The sequence below is a fragment of the Heterostelium album genome, assembly GCF_000004825.1.
Source record: "Heterostelium album PN500 unplaced genomic scaffold PPL_scaffold4, whole genome shotgun sequence".
Taxonomy (NCBI): Eukaryota; Evosea; class Eumycetozoa; order Acytosteliales; family Acytosteliaceae; genus Heterostelium; species Heterostelium album.
Window position 1 is genome coordinate 94,703 of NW_008805066.1, and position 21,820 is coordinate 116,522.

The following is a 21,820-nucleotide window of genomic DNA, read 5'->3' on the forward strand; positions in this document are numbered from 1 at the left end:
AGATTATTCTTTTTTTGCACTTCACTAACTATAATATTTTTTTTTATTTTTTTTTTTTTCAAATCAATACATTAAATGAATTGTAAACTATGTAATGAATAAAAAGTATAATTAATTACAAATTTCAAATAGAAAGATTGTTATTAATAATATTATACAAAAGAAGTGTATTATTTAGGTAATATTTTATTGTTTTTCCCCAAGCAATAATTAAAAAAAAGAATGAAAGAGATAGTTTTATATCAATTTTAAATTCTAATTTCTAAAGATTTCTTGAGTTGTTTTTTTTGTTTTTTAAAGTTGGGTCCTATATATATATAATTGAATTGAGCTTTATAATATACTAAAGTGATTTTACTTTTTTTTTTTTTTCGGGCAAAACAGTTTAGTTGGTGGCAGCTGGGGTGGTCTCTGGAGCGGCAGCTTCATCAGCACCGACCAAAGCAATCTTGACGGTGATCTCACGACCTTCGACTTCCTTCTTTGTTCAAAGCGAGAGCCTTTTGTTGGTCAGCAGAGTTGTTGAACTCGACGAAACCGAATCCCTTGGACTTGTTGAAACGGGTGTTGAAGACGATGTGGGCGGCCTTTGGTGCGTACTCCTTGAAGATCTCCAACAATTGGTCGTTTCCAACAGAGAATGGGATGTTGGTGACGTACAAGGTGTTGTCAGATGGTTGCTTTGGGGCGGCTGGCTTTCTCTCTCCTCTTTCGGCACGTGGCTTTCTCTCAGAGGTGGCGGTGGTACCGGTGGCAGTTGAGTCTCTGGCGTTGTTGGCACGACGCTTCTTTGGCTTGTCGGCGGTGACTGGGGTGGTGGCAGCTGGTGAGGTGGCTGGCGAGGTGCTCTCAGTAGCGGCGGTGGAACCGTTGGTTTTTGGCTTACGGGTTCCACGTGGCTTACGGGTGCTCTTGGTGGTTGTTCTGACTTGACGTGGCTCAGTGCTTCTTTCTTTGGTCAACTCGACGTTGATGGCTCTACCATCAATCTCAATCTTGTTGAGGGCATCAATAGCTTTCTGAGCAGCTGCTTCGCTGTCCATTTCGACGAATCCATATCCCAATGATGATCCTCTCTTTGTGATAATTCTTGAGCTAACACTAAATATTTATTATTATTAAAATATTGAATATTAATAAAAAACTATTCTCTTCTCTTTTTGTTTTGTTTTTATTTTATATTTGGTGAATGAATAAATAATGAATGGGGTGATTGATATATAACATTTAAATATTCTTCTTTCTTCTTCTTCTTCTTCTTCTTCTTCTTCTTCTTCTTCTTTCTTTTCTTATTCTTCATTTAACACATTATGAAAAACATCTATCTTTAAAGTTTAGAATTTGATTGATAAACAAATAAAGAATTTTTGTTTGAATGTTTGTAAATGCTTTGTTTCCATTTAGTTTATTCAGAGTTTATATAACTATTGATTCAATCTAAACTTGATATGACTAAATAGGTTGATAGTATAACTATTGAGTTGCGTTATAACAAATGATGTTGTTCTTGAAGTGCTGAACGTCTTCACTATACTATCTAATGTACATATTATGTCTTTGTTCTAAAAAAAAAAAAAAACTTTTTTTTTGTTTTTTTACTACTAACTAATAAAGAAGAAAATAAAGAAGAATATATGGAATATAGAACAATAATAAAGTATGTATTATTTATAATAATATATTATAGTGATAGTAATAAAGTAAAAAGTAATATAACTATATAACTAAATAATATTTGTTTTTTTTTTTTTTTTTTTTGAACTTACACAGATCCATAAACAGAGAATTTCTCAGTCAAATCGGTTTCCTTGAGACTGAATGACAAGTTACCAACGAATAATTTGGATGGTGAGGCAACTGGGGCAGTGTTGACTGGGGCGGCAGTAGTAGTATCAGCTGACATTTTTAGTTTTTGTTGTTGGTTTGTTTATAAGGGATATACAATGTGATTTTGAGTAAAGAGCAAGTGATTTGAGGACGCGTCTATTGTTGCAGGAGCAATGTCGAACGATATAGGAGCAAGGATGAACTAATAAAAGTTAAAGAGATAATTGTTTCTAAAGGATTGAAGTTGGGAAAAACCTATACAGATAATGGATACCTTGAGTTGTGGCAGGTGTGTGTCGAGCGAAAGGTGGGTTGTTGGTGCAAGCACGGTGTGAACGACAAAACTTTTTTGAAATTTTTATTAAATTTTTATTTTTATTGGTGAGATCTCTAAAAAAAAATTAAAAAAATAGAAAGTCAACAAACAACAACAAGAAGAAGAAAATAGTTGTTATTATTAAATTGATTATTATCAATAGGTTATAGACATTATAAAAAACACACACACACACACTATTATATATTCAACTTCTTCTTTGCTTTTCATCCATCCAAGATTAGTTAAATTTTAACTTTTTAATTGAAATTTAAAATATTTTATTTATTGTTTATCTTTTTGACTTGTCAGTTATTCTTTTATTATATTAATGGTTTAAATAATATATCTCTATCCCATCTATCTTATCTCAATCGTAAATCTTTATTTTGATTTTTTTGATGTGCTTGTTGTTATTGTTGTTTAAACAACGAGTGAATGTGAATTGTTTTTTGGTTTACATGATGCACATGTTGGTTGTTTGTCATCGTTTGAGAATTTAGTACCATGTGGTATATTGACTTTGCATCTAGAACACTATTTTGTTGATCATGTTGATTTTTTTTTTTTTTTTTTGTTAGTTTGTATAAATAATAATAATATATGATTATTTTTATAATAGTGAAACACTAACCTTGAAACAGTGTGGATGATAAGTCTTTCCAAGAGCAAAGATACTGGCACCTCCGACGATGGCACCAAGACATTGTGGACAACGATCAGCACGTCCACTATCAAGACAGTTGAAACAGCAGTAGTTGGAGATAGAAGAGGTAACTCTGTCTCTAGAGTAGTCCAATCCGGTAATCACACTCTTACATACACTACACTTGAAACATTGTTTATGATATTTCTCATTGTCAATCGATACAAAACCTTAATTAATCATTAGTTAGTTATTAATGTTTTTTTTTTATAATAAAAATAATAGATGGTTTTATAATTACTTACTTTCATCAGAAGTGAATCTCTTGTAACAAATATTACAATGACCTAGTTGTTGTCTTGTTTGTTTGTTACGTTCGTTTAAGATTACTTGACAACCGGCACAGAGGTAGCCTGTATCGTTTTGGAAGTAGGCGTCGTTCAATGGTGAACGACATATGTAGCAAGTGAAGCAATGAGGGTGGAACTTGTCTCCCTGTGCATTGAAGATGGTGGTACCATAGATCTCCTTGCTACACTTTTGGCATCCGAATACAGGTGGTTTGTCATGTGGAGTCGACTTGTCATCGATGTAGGTAACGGCGAAATTCTTTGGACCGGTTACTTCGCCAAACAAGTTGCTCTTGCTTCCCGCGTGGTTGGTAGTGTTATCAATCTTGTAGACATTTGATTGAGTGTACACTGATGATAGCTTTTGTTGTGAGGTATTGGGTGAGTCATTTCCACCACGACTGTCAACATAGCCTACACTGTAAGACTTTGGTTGCGCTTCTGGTATATAGGTTGTTGTAATTTGTGTTGGTTGTGGCTGTGGATTTGGTTGGAATTGATATATTTGTTGTTGTTGTTGTTGTTCTTGATTATGAATTTGATGTAAATGAAGAGACTCTTGATTCTGTTGTGGTTGTTCATGATGGTGATAATGATGGATATGAATTTCATCTATATGTCCGCCGCTGGCAGTCGGAGAGACAATGGTTGGAGCACTCTGTGGTTGTGGAATCTCAATTATTTCGATCGTGGACTGAGGTGGGGCAGGAATGAATACTTCAACAGTTTGTTGTTTCATTGGTGGTGGAGTGGAACATGAAGAGGAAGATGAAGATGAGGATGTTGAATCTGAATCATTGTCAACCCAAATACTCGACTTTATCTCTGGTTTTGTTGTTTCATAAAAATTTGGATTATTATTGTTGTTATTAATTGAAGTAGAAGGAGATTGCATTCCAAACCCAATATCAAATTTAATACTGTTGAATTCATTGCTTAGGTAATCACCTGAATCCTTTGAAAAAGTGGAACCTGGTTCATTCCAATGATTACTGGTTATTGGGGTACTGAATTTGTTTTCATCAGATTGAACTTGAACATGATAAAGAGCTGGAGCTGGTTGTTCAATGTTTGGTTTGGGGTTAATGTTGTTCTCAATAGGAATGGTGTAAGTTGTAGTGATTGTTTTGGTCACCTCTATGTGAGTTGGAATATTGGAATCCGAGGACATTGAGCAAAGAGTTGGAGATCCAATGGTGGTTTCAGTGTGAGGAGAATTCACCTGAGTTACATGCAGATTTTGAATCTCTGGTTCATAGAAGATGGCTGAGGATATCTTGGTCTCAGTTAGAGATGGAGAGTGGCTGGTTTGTTCAAAAGTAGGGTTTTGAACTTTGCTAGCACCGTCATCAAACTCAACTTTATTAATGATCATTGAGGTGGGTCTTGATGTTGTCGGTGTTCTTGGACTAGTATTGGAAATTGTTACCACAGGATTGGTAGATTTCTTACCAAAGGTGGATGAATAATCTGATTTTGGACTGCTGACACCTGTTGACTTTCTGATATTGATCTTTGGTGCATTGGTGACTTGACCAGGTCTTGGTTTTTTATAATCCAACTCGCAATATGGAAGTCTGTCTATTTCAAAATATACATCTCCTAAATGTTTATTGCCTAGATTGAAACATTTGTTTTAGAAAAAATTTGATTTTCTATAATATTAAAATTTTAAATCTTACAATCAAAACAAACAAAACAAGTTGGATGATAATGAAATCCAAATACTTTAATTGATTCTCCTTCCACCCTTGTTTGACATTTTCTACAGGTATATAGCATTCTCTCTTTTAAAAGTTGAAAAAGATTATAAAGATATAAAAAAAAAATTATTATTGAGATTTATTTTATATGTATAAAAATAGAATTAATATTAACAGGTATGAATAAATATTTAAATTAAAAATTTTGGAACATGTTCTTTATTGATTAAATTGGGTATTCCAATCAATTAAAAAATTTCATATTAATTAATTTTTTTAGTTGATACTTATCACATGATAAAACAACATTAATTTAACTATATATTTTTTGAATTTATTTAAGGTGTTTAAGTTGACAGTGGTATATATATATGTATATATAAATGCCATCTCCTTCAAGTGGTTGATCATTTTTATTATAATGATCAAAATGAGTGAAGGTGGTGTTGTGTGTTGAAGCATATATATTTTTAAAGTGGGGTGAACCAGCAGCCAACCAAAGTTTATTTTTGATTAAGATTGGTGTGTGGTATGATTAACAATTGAAGTGTATTTTTGTTTTTTTCTTATTATGAAAGAGATGTTCCAATTATTGCGGTTTAAAATTAATATTTTGTGCCAAGTGTCAATGTGATTTGGGGTATATTACTGTTGGTGGTCAGTTAAATAAACAAATACATTTTTTTTTATTGACACGCATTATAAATCAACATTAATATTAAAAATGTGTTACTATTGTTGAGATGTTTGATTGTTTCCGATGGCAGTTGCAATACCGCTGTTATTACTATTGTTGGTGGTGGTGGCGTTGGCTTGAGTCAAAATGACATCGGCAGTGTGTAGATAAAGAAGTAGTTCAATGAGGCGACAACTGAGTTTGTCAGAGTTTTGGCAACCATAAGATTTAACTTGGTTGTAAAGATTCATGAATTTCTCATTGTCAAAAGCTGTTCTAGAAATAGTGGGATGGTATTGTTCCACAACACGCCTTACGCTTATTGGTTGCCTAGTTTTAGTAAAAAGTTTGGGGATAACGATGTTTAAGAACTTTCGAAGTTCCATTGTAATAATATACAATACTTACTCATCGAGTGTGCCATTGGGACATTCGTCCTCTGGGGAATCACAGGTGAACAGGAAAAATATGATACGAAACTGCTGTTTGGTGACACGAGTATTGTTATCGAGAGTGGTTATGCGCTCGCCACGACTGTCATAGTTGTTGTTGAGTAATACTAATCGGAGTATTTTATTGAGTTTCTCTGTTGGAAATGGGTGAATAGTCGTTGATGATGTGGTTGTCGATGTGTTTGTGACTGGATCAATCGTCACTGTTATATTTTGAATGGTTTCTCCTTCGTGTGTCACCAGGTGTGGATGCCGCGTCACCAAATAGTTCCAAAAAGAGTGTATAAAATGATCTAGAAATCCAAGTGAAATAGTATGATTTGCATCTTGTTTGACATGAAAGATATTCTCAATCTGTGAAAATTCTTCACTGTCAAACATACAACCATGAAAATGCAATACACTAGAAAAGCACATTGATGATTCAAATTAAAATTAGATTATGTGTTAGTATTGAATTGAACAAACATTTAGAACTGGTAATTACCTTGTATCAAATGAAGAAGCTAATATTGGTGATTGAGTTAGAGGTTGTTCTTGTGCTTGCATAACAACACGTTGCATCATTGGTGATGAATAACGCTCTTGTTGTAGCTTGTGTTTGTCGCCATCTTTTACTATGACTTGCACGTTGAATGGCTGTTTACTCTGTGTCAGTCCCAAATCTCTGATTGTATTGTCGTCGTTGAATAGCTTGCCCGAGTAAATATAGGCAAACAATGGATTATCTGGCAACACACCCAGTTCTTTGGGTCTAAGATCTCTGAACGACTGACTTACACTACCAAATGTATTGGATGGTTTCAACTTTAGTACACACTGAAGTTTTGTGTTGATAATGAACCGCACTGATACATTTTCACCCTCAAATTCCGATGACATTTTTTATATATTTATTTTTTTTTAAGAATGTATGTACAATTATTATATAATAGATATTAATAAACAAAAAAAAACAACTATTTACAAATTATATAATTAAAAGGATATTTATATGTCCAAATGTAATACTACTTTAGTGAAATTATGACAATGAATAATTTAAATAATCATTCATTCAAAAACAATTTTTAATATTAAAGAAATAAAACGAAAATATAGTATCTTTAATCTGTTAATATATATATATATTATATATACAAATAAACATAAAATTATTTATATTTATCTTTATATATATAAACATTTATCATATGTTAAACAATTTGGTAAATATATTTATATATTATTATAATGGATAATAAGCAAAATTTACTTATCTTTGTGAATTTGAATTGAACAACCACACACAAAGCATGATTAAAAATATAAATTGTTTTTTTTTTTTTTAAATTTTTTTCTCTCTCTTTGTTGTTATTGCATTTCATTTTAACTAGTTGAATATATATATGTGTGTGAGTTGTTACAAAATGTTCACACAAAATTGAGAACAAATTTTTTTTTCAAAATTTGTTTTTTTTTTTTTTTTTTTAGAAAATTTTTGCTTTATTTGGTAAATCTACAATTTCTTTTGAATCTGATTAGATTTCTGGGCATCGTTGATTTCTAAAAAAAAATTGATTTTTTTTTTTTTTTGGTTTTTTTACTTCCCTCAAATGCTGTCTCCTTTGATTTTATTCTACACTATTTTATCCACTATATTATCTATAAATATTCAGTCATGGTATCCATTACAAAAGCACATGCTATAGCATTATTGTTTGCTCTTTTAGCCTTAGTTTGCACAATTATATCTTTCTCAAGTATGCATACATATTAAAAATAATAACTAAGATTATTATCTTTGATTTTTAGGAAAAAAAAAAAACAATTAATTTTTTAATGTATATCATTTTATTTTAGCTTATTGGTATAAAGTTGAAGCATCAGTAGGAGGAGCAGATTTGAAAGTATTGATTTCATTTATGAAAGAGAATACTCAGACCAGAGGTATCGATCAAACAAAATCGTGGTATGAATCTGGAAAGCGTAATCGTGAGAGGGCAATCTACGGTGTCTGCATTGCCTTTGTGATTCTCAGTTTCATCTCTTTGCTCTATGTGCTTGTGATGGGTCTGATCGGTGCACTCGGTGGTCTCAACAGATTCACCAAGTTGCGTGCGAACCTCTCGATTCGTCTCATGAATATCGTTTCGATGTTGTTCCTTCTGATCGCCGTTCTGGCGTTTATCCGTTTGCCACAATCGACCAACGACGACTGCAAATCCAACGGTCCCGTATACTTCCCATGCAATCTCTACGGTTGCGATTCATTCTATGGTGGACAGAGTGTCAATAACGACTCTTTCCATTGGACACCCTACATTGGTTGGGGTTTTGCAATTGTAGCCGCCTTTTTCAATGCATTCTCTGTTGTAATCTCATTCTTTGTTTCATTCCAAAATACCACCGGTGGAGCTACCACTACACCATCCAAAGATTATCAAGAACAACTTGAATAATCAAGTATATCATTCATTATATATATATATACATATCATATTCTATTCCACACATTTATTATTTTCACATCAAATGTCTTTTACTTAAGTTATGCTCAACTTCAAAACAAAACAATAACAATAATAACAATAACAACAACAACAAAGATTGAAATAACTTCAAATCCAGTAACAACAACAACAACAACGATCAACTTACCAAGACAACATATAAACAAAGCAGCAACTATATAAATTCTAAACTTAGTAATAGCTAATCGAATTACTATTTAACATTTAAAATCGAATCAATTGTATAACTACTCCTTTCGATCTACCAAACCAATCACAATAAATGTTTACTTTTAAATACCGTATCAATCATGATATTTAAATGATGTATTTTTGAAAATTTATTTTTAATTTTTTATTTCGAAAATGTGTGGGTTATTTTTACTGTTGGATTGATTTATATGTTTGGTACATGTATATACACAAGAGATAACAGAATTTATAAGATGATGGGGTGAAAAGATTGAATTTATTATCTATTTATCAGTGCTGGGTAAATCAACAATATAATATACCAAACAATCACAAAATCAGACTATTATTATTCGTGATTACAAAAATCCAACAAATGAATAAGTTGTGTGTTTTGCTAATGTATATAATATATGATATGTATATTGAAGTTATGAATATATATATTGACTAATTAAATATATATATAATTACATTATACTAAAAAAAAACAAAACAAAACAAAACAAAACAAATACTACACTTTATTTATATATAAATTTTATTTATCTTTAAATATTTTAAAGATTCAATAAGAATAAATATTTATTTCTATTTATTTAGATAAGTAGAACAACAATGTCAAATGCTTTTAGAATAAGAATTGTATCATTTGCTTTGTTTGGACTGACATGGATACTTTTAGTTGTTTCGTTCTCCACTTTTTGGTATTTCTATACAGACTATGAAAATGGTGCGAAAAGATATATGTGGTCGAAATTCAACGAGATGAGAGTGATGATCTACGAAAACGATGTTCTGGTGGAGAATTACATTACCAGTTGGGATATGACCGAGAAAACCAATGAACGAAGTATCTATAGAGCGTCGGTGGCATTCGTTATACTGTCTTGGATACAGCTGACAATCTTGTTGTTGACTATAGGATTGTCGTTCGCCGGCGCACTCGATCGAATATCGTCGTTCCCTTTCAACCTAATGATTCGTGGTATGTCGATTTGCGCAGTGGTATTCTCTGTGATTGCAATGTTGGTATTCACAGGACTGCCAGCTGCCAAACTAAAAGACTGTCAAAACACCTATAGCGATAGCGAATGTAATTTTTCCGACTTTAAACATTTTGTCTATACGTCTAAGATGACAAGAGCAAACCCAGATGTTGGATGGGCCGTAATCATTCCAGCGATAGCATTCAACATTGGTGGAAGTGTTGTATCATTCTTTGTAAACTATCAAGAATAATAATTGATTCAATCAAAAGAAAAAAAAAAAAAAAAGTAAAAGATAAATCGTCATTTATCATAAACATTATGCAAAACCAAATTGTAAATGCAAAAACAATAAACAAATATTATAATTATTTATTAATTCATGGTTGTTTAAATACAATAAAAAAAAAAACGTGACTCAACGGATAAAAAAATTCAAAAATAAATATATATTTATTTTCAAAAATATATTTTGTCTCAAATCTCAAAAAAAAAAAAAAAAAAGATTTGCAATTATGATTTTTTTTTTTTTTTTTTTAACAGTCACAAACAAAAAATTTATCAAAAATCCGTTTTGCAAAATTTTTTCATTTTTTTTCAAAATTGAATAGCGTGCAGTTGGCATCACCCCACCACAAAGATGGAAATTTATTATTATTAGATAACAGCTAATTGGAAATTTGAATTTAAATTACAAAAACTTTTGACATAGCGGTTTTTGGTGGGATAAATCCTCAGTACGGGTGATTATTTTGAATTTTTACTTCATTTTTCTAATTAATTTTTTCTCATTTCAAAAGTTTCAATTAAAATTAATTTTTATTTTATTTATTTTTCACTTTCACCACGCAGTCACACTAGTTGAAGCTTCTCTCATAAAATTCTCTCATACAATTCTCTCATATCATTTCTCTCTCAGTCCCTCTCATATAAATATTTTCTATTAGTATTCACATAGAAAACTTGGTATGTACTCTCTTTAATAAATTTATATGACCAAATTATAATAGGAAAAAATATTTTTTTATTTAATTTTTTTTTTTTAAAAAAACTTTCTTTTTTTATCCTGCCTATTACAACGACTATTGCCACTATTTTTTTTTGTGTTTTTATTTATTTCTCACGACTGTATCTAACTATGACAGCCGATCAACCCAAATGATAATTGCGGAACAACCACCGCAATCGCTCAAAACTAACTAACTATTGTTTTTAAAGGTGGTAGTTTCTTAGTTGGTTCATCTCAATAATTATCATATTATTTGTGATCATCATATTTATCAAAAATTCACTATTTTTTTTCCTTACATAATATTCTTATTTTAAAGGTTGACATATGCATTATTGTAGCCACAAATTTATATTTATTTATATTTTGTTTTGTTTGAATCAAATTGATTGGTCATAAAATCAAAATTTAATAGTCATTAAAACTATGATTTTATTTTTGTTACTTTTACACCTTTAATTTTTGAATCGAATCGAATCGTTACTAACTTCAAAATGTTTTCTTTTTTCTTAATTTAAATTTCGTCGTTTTTTTTATGTTTTGCCAACCGCGCCAAAATATTTTTTTTTTCGCTCCACTACAGCCACACCAGCAACAAATTTTTTTTTGCCATCAAATCTCAACTGCAACTTTGACATATTTATTTTATACATACACACATAAAAACAATGAGCAGCACAGACGAATCAAGCTCGTCCTCCGAGGAGGAAGTTAAGAAGACCAAGAAGGAGGCCAAGGTAAAGAAGTCCAAGAAGGATACCAAGAGCAAGAAACCAAAGAAGGAAAAGAAGAACAAGAAGAAGAAGAAGGATGCCAACGCTCCACGTCGTTACCTCTCACCATTCATTTTCTTCTCCAAGGAGTACCGTCCAACCATCAAGGCCGAGAATCCAAAGGCCACTTTCGGTGAAATCGGTGCCTTGTTGGGTAAGAGATGGGAGACCATCTCTGCTGATGACAAGAAGAGATACGAAAAGTTAGCCCAAGAAGACAAGAAGCGTTGGGAGATGGAAAAGAAGGTCTACGACGAGAACAAGAAGAATGAATCCGAGTCAGAGTCATCCGATTCCGATTAAACAAGTTATACAGCTCATCAACAATCCACACCTCACCTTTTTCAACAATCACCGAAGCCAGTTTAAACAACAATCAAAAAAAAAAAAAACCTTACAATCAAAACCAAACAATTAACAAAATTGTTTATTTTTTTTTTTATTTTTTTTTTTGAAGAATCCTAAAAATAATAATGTTTTATAAAAAAAGATATTTAAATAAACATAAATTAAACTAATATTTAGAAATGTGTTTGTTTATTGATTTGATCTTTTAAATTATAAACCAAGTAATAATTTAATTTTTGAAACTTTTTAACTTATCAAAAAAACTAATCTATGATTATTTGAATCAGGCACATCATTTGCAAGTTTCGTTTCATCTTACAACCACCAACGAAAATCTTGTAAATTATATTAAAAAACAAATTTTCTTGCATTATAACCACCAATATTACCTAAGAGAGGTTGTATGACCACCAAATCTGCAAGAAAAAAAAAAAAAAAAAAAACATTATAAAAAAAAAAATAAGCCAAATACCTATTCATATTGTTTACCTCTATGAAATTAGGAAACATTAATTTAAATTCCATTGATCCTTGTAATATTTATAAATAGTATAACTATATTGAATAAATAATTTTTATTTTTAGAAAATAATAAATAGATTATTAGATGGGTCACAGAGATCAAGATAAAAAGAATAAAAAAAAAGGAGTAGAGTCTAATGAGCAACAACAACAACAAGTTCCAAAACCACCAGTAAATTTAGTAACACATATCACCTATGTTGATATAAATATTTCTGCTTCCCATATTTTTAGGAAATTAAAGAAAACTACAAGTAAAATAAAAATTGTTTTTTTTTTTTTAAAAATAATTATTAATATTTATTTTTTCTAGATATATATTTTGTATTAAAATCACCTATAAATGCAGGTAAATTCAAAAAAGATGGAAGCTGGGAAGATATTGAAATGTTAGGATCGGTCTCTGGTATCATTGCAAATGGTGGATTGTTTGTTCAGAGTGGCGCAACTGCTGCATTTGCAGATGCAACAGCAGTCATTGGAATTGCAAGTTATATTCACAAGAAGGCAGCAGAGACACATCACCAGACACCTGGATACAGAGAATTGTTTTGTTCAGAAATATTTAAAAAGACACCTCATTCCGAATCAAGATTGGAACCAATCAAGTTTAGAGTTGGATTCTTTGATCTCTGTGGAGGAGACCTCGATAAGAAATTCTTAATTGAAATCTATCATCATAAGAAAGTTGGTGCAAGTATAAATATTGGTTCATTAAATGTAAGTGTAATTATAGTTTTCATTGATAAATATTTTGCTAATATCTTATTTTTAGGTTTCAATAAATGAATTAAGAAAACAATGGATACACGATATTAGAATTTCTATGGATAAAGAGAGAAGTGAAAGGGATAAAGATAATAAGGTTGGTGCCAAATTGTATTTGGAAATGATTACATCGGCACCTATTGACATACCAAAGGAATATCTTTATCCATTCTCAATTACACCACAAGAAAGTCATGTTCAATTGCAAGCACAGCAACAACCATTGGTTGTTGCATCGACATCATTCATAATGAACAATGCAAATGGCGCATCTGTAACATATCCATCGTATTCATTGCCTGTTGATAACCCAAATCCAGCGAATCAAGTATCACCAACGAAAGTTCTACCGCCTTTACCTACTAAACCAGTTTCTAAAGAGCCAATTAATGTTGTTCAACAACATCAAGCTTTTGAACAATTATCACAAAGTATGGGAAATGTATCACTACAACATAACCAACTACAATACCAAGCTCCTGCACTTCATAGCCATCATTTGTCATATTATAATATTAATACGTATAGTTATCAGCAAACCCAACAACCACAACAGCAACAGCAGCAACATCAACAACAACAAGTTGATATAAATCAACAAAAAATACAATCAATTCAAAATCCAGTTTATCAACCACCCCAACAACCACAACAATACCAACATCATCAACAACCCCAACAACAACAGTATCATCAATACCAAATTCCACAAAATTATCCACCTTATAATAATTATCAACATTATCCTCCTAATGTATATTATCCACCACAACAGAATTATGCGCCACAAAAACTGGCACCAACGAATGTTACACCACCACTTCCTCATCAACACATACCGATTGACCAACAGTTTCCGACCTCTGTTTCAAAATAAGTAGCATAGAATATAAGATTTATGTAGATTAAAGTAATACTATATACACCAGATTTATTTATGTATTCATTTGATTAAATCATATAATGTCTTTGGCAATAAAGTTGCCATTGTCTTTGCAGTCGACATCATAGACATAACATTTAATAATAGTTTCAAAGCCCTTTTTCTGCTTCCATTGATGTCTTTTCTCTTTTCAATTATATCCAATTCATGTTGAATAGAAATATCTTGAATGTTTGATTTCACCTGAGGTGCTGGTTCTACAATATAATCACCTGATAAGAGAGGAGGTGCAACAATTGTATTAGATCCTTTTCTTTTCAAGCTGATGTTTTCTAGGTTGAATCTTCTTGAGATTGTTTCTATAGATACACCTTGTTGAAATTCTTCTACCACTAAATTGTAATAAATTTTAACTTTTAACAATAATTTATTTTTGTTTTTTATTAGTAATTGAATATTGTATAAATAAATCTTACATACCTGGTGGTTCTACAATATAAATATCTTTCATATCATTGGTTATCGAGTCCATCATTCCAACAGTAGGTCCACTGATCGAGTTGATTCTGAATTCTATTGTAGCATTTGGAATCAAATTGAATAGTCTGACAATTTCCAAGTAAAAATCTGAATAGTTTGAATGTGTATTATCATTGTATTGAATCTTTAAAGAAATAGAACTGTAATGAACCCAAACTATTTTTCTAACTTCTACAACCTTTATAGTATCATTCAAAATGAGAGATTCATTTTCTTTTTCTCCATTTGGCTGAATAGAATCTACTGAGTCTCTATTACTATCCTTGATATCTAATATTGGTACTGGACTTTCAATATTTGTTTTTATTAAAAGTGGTGAACTGGTGGAAATTGGAGTTGATTCAATAGATCTAAGTGGTGAATTCAATGAGCTATTGATTGTTTTAAAATTTAAAACTGTTTTTAAATTTAAAAATTAGTTAAAATAAATTCTTTGATAATAATATATATTTATTTGTTTTTTACCTTTACGATTGGAAAACATTTTCAATAAATTAAAATTTTGGTTAGAAATTAAAAAGATAATATTTTATAGTTTAATTTAATAAATAATAATTTTAAAATTAATAATATTTTTTAATTAAAAAAATATCTGATTGTTTTTTTTTCCAAATATATCAAATAGAAAAAAAAAGGAAATATATTCTATATTTATCATTTATTTAATTGATAAACTATTTGGTTTTCTTTTTTTTTTTTTGAATAATAATAACAAAAATAAAATAAAAATAAAAATTAAATTATAGTTTTGGCTCTTTCAAATTCGATAATTCCGTATTAAGATTGTTGACTACTTTGGCTAGCTTGAAATAAGAGTCGTTGTTTGATTTACATTCTTCGAGCCACTTGTCGCATTGGGCTTTGATCTTTTGTTTTTGGAACCAAAAGTGTGCATGTACAATATCCTTCCAGTGTGCCGGACACTTCCTGATCATATCGGTCATAGCCCACTCTATGGTGGCAATACGGATATTCTGATTGTAGTTCATCGACGATGTCTTACCCTGTTGTGAACCAATCTGAGTTTCATAGCCAGGTTCATTAAAGAATGGCTCTGGAACGAGAATCAGTGATTGAATCGAAACGAGCACCTGCAGCAATGTCGAGGTGTTTGGATTCCAATTCTCACCGGCGCCACCCGACCATGTTCCAAGCAGTGAGAGACACACCTTTCCGTTGTTATAGAGGTTTGGATTGAAACGGACGGTTCCCTCACCGGTGGTGGACAGCACGACATGTGGTGGAGACTGTGGATAGGCAGCGGGGAACGATATCTGGAAGAGGAAGCAACCCGCACTGTATGGTGTGTCGGCTGGACCTGTGATCAGCGCTTGCATCGAGTCGATATTCTTCTCGTCGACACGTACAAACACAGTCGAGTCAAACGAGATTGGCAAAGATGAAATGAGTCCACCTTGCTCCTGAGCGATACGAAGAATTCTAGCTTGTGAATTGTGACCACTCGATGTCGAAGTGAAACTAGCTGCATCGAATAGATGTGGTTTCAACATTTTTACATATTTCAATTCTACACTGGTATCGATTGGTTCCGATGTGATTCCTCTGCCAACTTCCAACTTTTTGATTTCCTCCATCATCGATTTCAATTTAGTTTGTACTTTTTTATTTACAGTTATAATTAAATTTTGAGCTACCAATGCTTTTTTCCTAATAGCAATAAAAATTATTGAATTAATATGTTAATAATAATAGTTTTTTTTTTCATTGTCTGTTTTTTTTTTTTTTTTTTTTTAAAAGTAACTTACTGAGCTTCATCCAATACTCTAAAGACAGATTCAATTTGTAAACTAGCGGAATTCAGTAGTTCACCCAATGAATTTGTTTGGAATGCAAGCAATGAGAATAGTGGGATGAATTGTTCATGGTTTGATATGGTGTCCATGAGTGAGAATATCGCTTGGAAGAGATCTTGGTGACGCTCAATGTCCAGTGGGACAATGTCACGACAGTAGCTCTCAAAGAATGGGAGTAGACAACTCTCTTCGAGTACGTCAAAGGGTGGTGGTTTAATCTTGATTTCCTTCTCGATGGCATTGATCAGCGATATGGTTTCCTGGTCACGCTCCTTCTGTGCAGCGACGTAAGCATCGACATTCCAACCGTTCTGCGCACCTCTACCATAACCTGTACCCTTGGCCCAGAATGCCTTGTCGCCCAATTGCTTTGGTTTGGAAATGACCACCGCTGGCTTGACAATATTCGACACCAAACCATATTTCTGGTTGGCACGTGGAACAATGTTGCTGAGAATCTCTAATCTCAACAAGAAATGTTCGGTGGACGAGTATGAACCAGTGCTCTGTAGCGAATTCAATGGGTTATTTACATCGAGATGTCCAAATTTCTCTAGAACTTCTTTCAAATGATTTAAAACCATTCTCATATCATTAACTAAAATATTAAAGATTTAATTTTTAAATTAATATTTAAATAATAATTAAACAATTGTTTATATTACATACTTGGATTCCAATTCTCTAAAGTAAGTATTTCTAAATGAGAAATCTATAATTATATTATGTTTGTTAATTAATTAGTAAGTCAGTCATTGGTATAGCAATGATTATTTTAATAATAAAATGATTAAAAAAATGTGGGTGTGTTGTTATTTAGCCCGATAATAAAGAAATTAAAAACTTACTTTTCCAATCAAAAAACCTTGTAATCTTGGTCTGATGATTTTTAATGTTGGTGGATAAAATGGATAGAGGTCCTCTGTAAATAATACCTGTAATTCTATATAGTCCTGTTTTTTTTTTTTTTGTTTTTGTTTTTGTTTTGTTTTTTGTATTATGTTAGTTATTTGTGTATGATAATGGCTATTATGATGATGATGATGAAGTATAGCTTACATAATCAAACTCTTTCTTTAATAGTTGTAATTGTTGATATATTTTACTCTCTGGGTCGAAACCAAACATCTTTACACTCCAGAAATAAATATTGTCATCGATTGGCTGTGCAGAGAATCCAAGTGTGTGAACGTTCTTCATGATACTGAACAAGTCGTTGGTGAGCACACCGAATGCAGCATCACTACTGAATATAGAATTGACCTTTGGATCCTTCTTTTTCTTCTCTCCGAGTTGTGCACGAATCAATTGTTCTTTCTTTGCCCATTCTTTTTTCATTTTCAATGTTTGTAAACTATTTAAATGTTATCATAGGATATTGATTTTGATTTGTTTTAATTTGAATTTGAATTAGTATGTTTGTTTGTTATTAGTGATAGTTTAATATTAAGGATTAACTTACGCTTCTTGGAAATGATCATTTTCAAACAGATCATCTTCATCATCGAATTCATCCTCTGCACTACCAGAGGCAAACTCCTCATCTTCGACTTCCTCATCCTCTTCCATGTTGTCCTCTTTGTGGTCATCTTCATCATTACCTTCTTCCTCACCTTCATCTTCGATATCTACATCTGTATCTGACATCTTTACATCGCTACTACCACTGGTGTGACTTGCATTTCGCTAGACAAGTCAACAAGAAATTAAATTAGACAAACTAATCAATAAAAAAGACTAGATTTATGAATGAATACATACATTCTTGAAATACTTTAATGAAAGATCCAATAGATCTTTGAATGTAGCTGGTTTCAAGTTTGGAAGATCGGTGTTCAGCCTGTTGATCCAAACTTCACATGATTTCTCTTTGGAAATCAATTTCTAAGAATTTTCAATTGAAATTAAATTAAATTAAAAAAAAACAATTAATATTAATATTTATTTTGTTATTAGTTGTTAATAGCAATAATAATTACATATGATTTAATATCGGATAGATCCAAGGGGAATGTAATATTGATTTCAAAACCTTTGAATAACATCTCAATGGTGTTCTTTGTTGATTGTAACCAAACATATTCATCTGGCTCTTCACTACTATTTGCCCATTGTTCGAATTGTTTCTCTAAATGACCTGCCATTTCTCTACCTCTTTTTCTTTTTCTCTTTCTCTTTTATCTCTTTTTTTATTTATTTTATTTTAATATATGTAAATATGTGTGTATATAATTAATATTAATAATACAATAGAATATATTTTTATTAAAAGATAAGATAATAACTATAGATATAAATATAAAACAACAACAGTAACAACAACAACAACAATAGTATTAATAATAATAAAAATGAAAGTTGAAAGTTGAAATTTTGAAATAGATTAGATTTGTGTTTCAAATAAAGGTTAAATTATATAATGTTTACTATTTTAATATGATTGATAATATTATTAAAATGTAAAATCTATTTGAAAAAACCAAAGTGATAGATTTTAATGTTAATTGGTGAAAGATTTTGATTGTTGTTGTTATTATTAGATTGTGATTGTAAGTGAAAGAAATTTTAAAAAATTTTAAATAAATTTAAATTAAAATATTTTAAATGTTAAAAATTCTATGAACAAAGAGTGGTTCCTCCTTTTTTTCAGTTTTTTTTCCAATGTTTGTTTTGTTTTATTAAATCAAATTTATAGATATTCAATTGAATCAATTTTATTAATCAAATCAGTCAATGAATCATTAAAATCATTGTATTTTATATATATATTCTTTATTTTTATTTAATATTTTTTGATATTTTCTTAAATTGTTATTACAACTCTAAACACTCTGTAAAAAGTTATTATTTTGCATAATTATTCCTGTCTGAACATTTAAATCAAAATCATTATTAACAGTTAACATTGTTATAAAGTACAATATTAATTAATGAAATGAAATGAATTGAAGATGTTAATGCTTTGAAAAATAAAAATATTATTATTTCCTAAAAAGGGGGGATGGGTGTGTACCCAAATCAGTTTTACTAAATTTTAGTTTTGTAATCTTTAATTTATTCTTTGAGAGAAGTTCATTGTTTGATTTGATTGAAATTTTAATATGTCTAATAATGGAAAAGATAAAGATAGTCATTCTAACATTGTAAATAGTAATAATAATAATAATAATGACAATGGAGTAATACAAACACAATCATCAACATCAACATCATCATCATCACCACCTTATAAGAATAATATTCTGTTGGACAGTCCAGAGTATCAACAGTTTCTAAACGATAACTTCAATGTTGTATCGTACACCAGTAATGTACTAAAGATATCATCTATATCGACATCTCTAGAGAAACTATCCATTGGTAAACAAGAGATAACTCAAGAGTTGAATAATAATGTATGTATCAAATCAATAGCTTATCTGGTATTATTATTATCGAATCAAATACTAATGTAATTTAAATACAAATAAAGATAACAAATAACTATCAATATCTATTTAATCAAGCATCGAATATTAGAGAGTTTGAGAATGAAACTGAACAGTTGAAAGTTGGATTAAAGTCATTGGAGGAATCGATCATGAGAATGAAAAAAGAGATATCAGAGCCATACAAGAATATAAAGGGTCAGATTAATCAATTGAAACGTGTACAAGATACTTGTGAACTACTCCGAGTGGTCATTAGATATCTTTCACTCATCAAGAAACTAAAGATACATCTTAAAGATGGAAGAGATATGGCTAAAGCTGCTCAATCAATACATGAAATAGGTAGGTAGGTATTGTAATTACAATACATAGTATCATCTAAAAAAAAAACAATTTAAAAACTAATTTAAATACTATATATCATCAAACAAACAAACAAACAATAATAATCTATAGATACAATTAGAAAAGAGAATAATCTATCGGGTATCACTATTGTAGATCAACAGGTGGAGTGGTTGAATCGATGTAGAGAACAAGTGGTTACCACTGCCGGTAATCTATTGCTACAAGGCATGGATACACAGAATCAGAGTGAAGTAGCCAATTCATTGCAGGTGTTCTACAATCTTGGTATCTTGGTGGATCGTGTCAATTCCGTGGTTAACGCAACCACCGAAAGAGTCACCAAGTCTATCAAAGCAATGTTGAATGTTAATAAGTTGGTTAGTAGTGGTAATAGTACTTCATCATCATCATCGACACAACACAGTCATTCTAATAAAAATAATGGTCATTCACCCAATACTACTACTACTACTACTACTACCAATACAAATAACAATAATAATACCGATCAAAACATTTGGAGTAAGATAGAATCTGTTACAAGTACACTCTATACCAGTTGCATTCAAATATGGCAACTACAAAGAGTACTCTCCAAGATTAGAGATCCTATTACCAACAAAACATTGATGGATGTAATACAACAAGCTGCAACCACTAACAATACTACTAATACTACAACAACAACAACACAAAACACATCAACAACAACAACAACATCAAGTTATAATATATCATTATCATTCTGGAGAACTGTTACAAAATCATTAGAAACAAACTTATCAGTTGCTGCAAAGTGTATGTATATAAACCAACTACCTATGAATTCCTCTAAAAATAATGATTTACTTATACACTTTACTTTTTATAATAAACATAAAGCATCAAGTATCATTGAAAATACATTTATTATTGAATATCCAAAGATATCTAGATACTTTCAAGATTTCTCAAAGAGATTGATGAACTATTGTGATTTGCAACAGGGTGTGGTCGTAGGAATATCGTTGGAGGATCATCAGTTGTTGTTCAAGTCGATAGCGATGTTTGAGAGAGGCTACCTCGAGAGAACCAGAGATAGAATGTTGGCAATATTGAATTCGATGTTTCCTCAATCCACTTGGGGTAGAGGCATGTCTTCGGCCGCTAGCAATGTACCGACGTCGAAGCAGCTTGTCGATCTGTCAAAGGTTGTCTGGTCAGAGATCGAGGCGATCGAGAATAACCAGCAGCTTCTCATCAAGGTTACCAAGGTGTTGTGTAGCGGTATCGATCTGTTTGCCGGCAAGATAGATGCACTCGTTGTCCAAGGCAATTCCGGCGACAACCAAGCGATATCGGCAGAGAACAAGCCGACCGTCAGTCAGGCCGTCAATTTCTCACTGTTCAACTCGACGACACAGCTGTTCAATTCCATTCAGTCGTTGGTCTCCTCACACACCTTTGTGGTGGAGGTTTCCAGTCAGATAGAACGATCGCTCCAACTGCTAAGCAATATCTGTGTCAACATTCTCGTGCCGCTTGTCAACACTTTTCTGCATGGTGTCGAGCAGATCATCAATACCATGCATCAGGAGGAGTGGTCGAACGACAGTGCCATTTCAGCGAGCAGACCATGCTCCAATTTCATGGAGAATCTTCAATACTATATCAACCATTTCCAGAACTACTTCCTCTCGAAATTCACTCCCTGTCCGATACTCTCACAGCAAACACGTAACATTGGCGCCAAGATCTTTAC

General features: G+C 31.4%; 8 protein-coding genes across 8 annotated transcripts; 5 read left to right on the plus strand and 3 right to left on the minus strand.

Annotated features, from left to right (window-relative positions):
- Positions 1 to 294: 294 nt before the first annotated feature.
- Positions 295 to 1,903, minus strand: PPL_04597 (RNA-binding protein; the record flags this gene model as incomplete). The annotated part of the gene is made up of 3 exons (XM_020575497.1): positions 295 to 307; positions 466 to 1,101; positions 1,767 to 1,903. 3 exons carry the CDS (start codon positions 1,901 to 1,903, stop codon positions 295 to 297), a joined length of 786 nt encoding a protein of 261 aa, XP_020434292.1.
- A 663-nt stretch (positions 1,904 to 2,566) lies between these two features.
- Positions 2,567 to 6,852, minus strand: PPL_04598 (LIM domain-containing protein; the record flags this gene model as incomplete). The annotated part of the gene is made up of 6 exons (XM_020575498.1): positions 2,567 to 2,680; positions 2,778 to 3,019; positions 3,095 to 4,720; positions 5,631 to 5,848; positions 5,927 to 6,340; positions 6,458 to 6,852. The coding sequence occupies 6 exons, from the start codon at positions 6,850 to 6,852 to the stop codon at positions 2,567 to 2,569; spliced, it is 3,009 nt and encodes a 1,002-aa protein (XP_020434293.1).
- Positions 6,853 to 7,203: 351 nt separating this feature from the next.
- On the plus strand, positions 7,204 to 8,411 carry PPL_04599 (uncharacterized protein; the record flags this gene model as incomplete). Its single annotated transcript, XM_020575499.1, has 4 exons — positions 7,204 to 7,233; positions 7,444 to 7,462; positions 7,629 to 7,712; positions 7,813 to 8,411. 4 exons carry the CDS (start codon positions 7,204 to 7,206, stop codon positions 8,409 to 8,411), a joined length of 732 nt encoding a protein of 243 aa, XP_020434294.1.
- An 861-nt stretch (positions 8,412 to 9,272) lies between these two features.
- Positions 9,273 to 9,896, plus strand: PPL_04600 (uncharacterized protein; the record flags this gene model as incomplete). Its single annotated transcript, XM_020575500.1, has 1 exon — positions 9,273 to 9,896. The coding sequence occupies one exon, from the start codon at positions 9,273 to 9,275 to the stop codon at positions 9,894 to 9,896; it is 624 nt and encodes a 207-aa protein (XP_020434295.1).
- Positions 9,897 to 11,320: 1,424 nt separating this feature from the next.
- Positions 11,321 to 11,728, plus strand: PPL_04601 (HMG1/2 box-containing protein; the record flags this gene model as incomplete). The annotated part of the gene is made up of 1 exon (XM_020575501.1): positions 11,321 to 11,728. The coding sequence occupies one exon, from the start codon at positions 11,321 to 11,323 to the stop codon at positions 11,726 to 11,728; it is 408 nt and encodes a 135-aa protein (XP_020434296.1).
- Positions 11,729 to 12,380: 652 nt separating this feature from the next.
- Positions 12,381 to 13,940, plus strand: PPL_04602 (uncharacterized protein; the record flags this gene model as incomplete). The annotated part of the gene is made up of 3 exons (XM_020575502.1): positions 12,381 to 12,549; positions 12,609 to 13,015; positions 13,071 to 13,940. 3 exons carry the CDS (start codon positions 12,381 to 12,383, stop codon positions 13,938 to 13,940), a joined length of 1,446 nt encoding a protein of 481 aa, XP_020434297.1.
- Positions 13,941 to 14,006: 66 nt separating this feature from the next.
- PPL_04603 (ubiquitin-conjugating enzyme E2) lies at positions 14,007 to 18,444 on the minus strand (the record flags this gene model as incomplete). The annotated part of the gene is made up of 10 exons (XM_020575503.1): positions 14,007 to 14,338; positions 14,427 to 14,882; positions 15,319 to 16,154; positions 16,253 to 16,898; positions 16,970 to 17,012; positions 17,149 to 17,235; positions 17,360 to 17,654; positions 17,763 to 17,986; positions 18,062 to 18,184; positions 18,280 to 18,444. 10 exons carry the CDS (start codon positions 18,442 to 18,444, stop codon positions 14,007 to 14,009), a joined length of 3,207 nt encoding a protein of 1,068 aa, XP_020434298.1.
- Positions 18,445 to 19,401: 957 nt separating this feature from the next.
- cog5 (oligomeric Golgi complex component) lies at positions 19,402 to 21,799 on the plus strand (the record flags this gene model as incomplete). Its single annotated transcript, XM_020575504.1, has 5 exons — positions 19,402 to 19,695; positions 19,773 to 20,073; positions 20,188 to 20,877; positions 20,962 to 21,210; positions 21,369 to 21,799. The coding sequence occupies 5 exons, from the start codon at positions 19,402 to 19,404 to the stop codon at positions 21,797 to 21,799; spliced, it is 1,965 nt and encodes a 654-aa protein (XP_020434299.1).
- Positions 21,800 to 21,820: the final 21 nt, after the last annotated feature.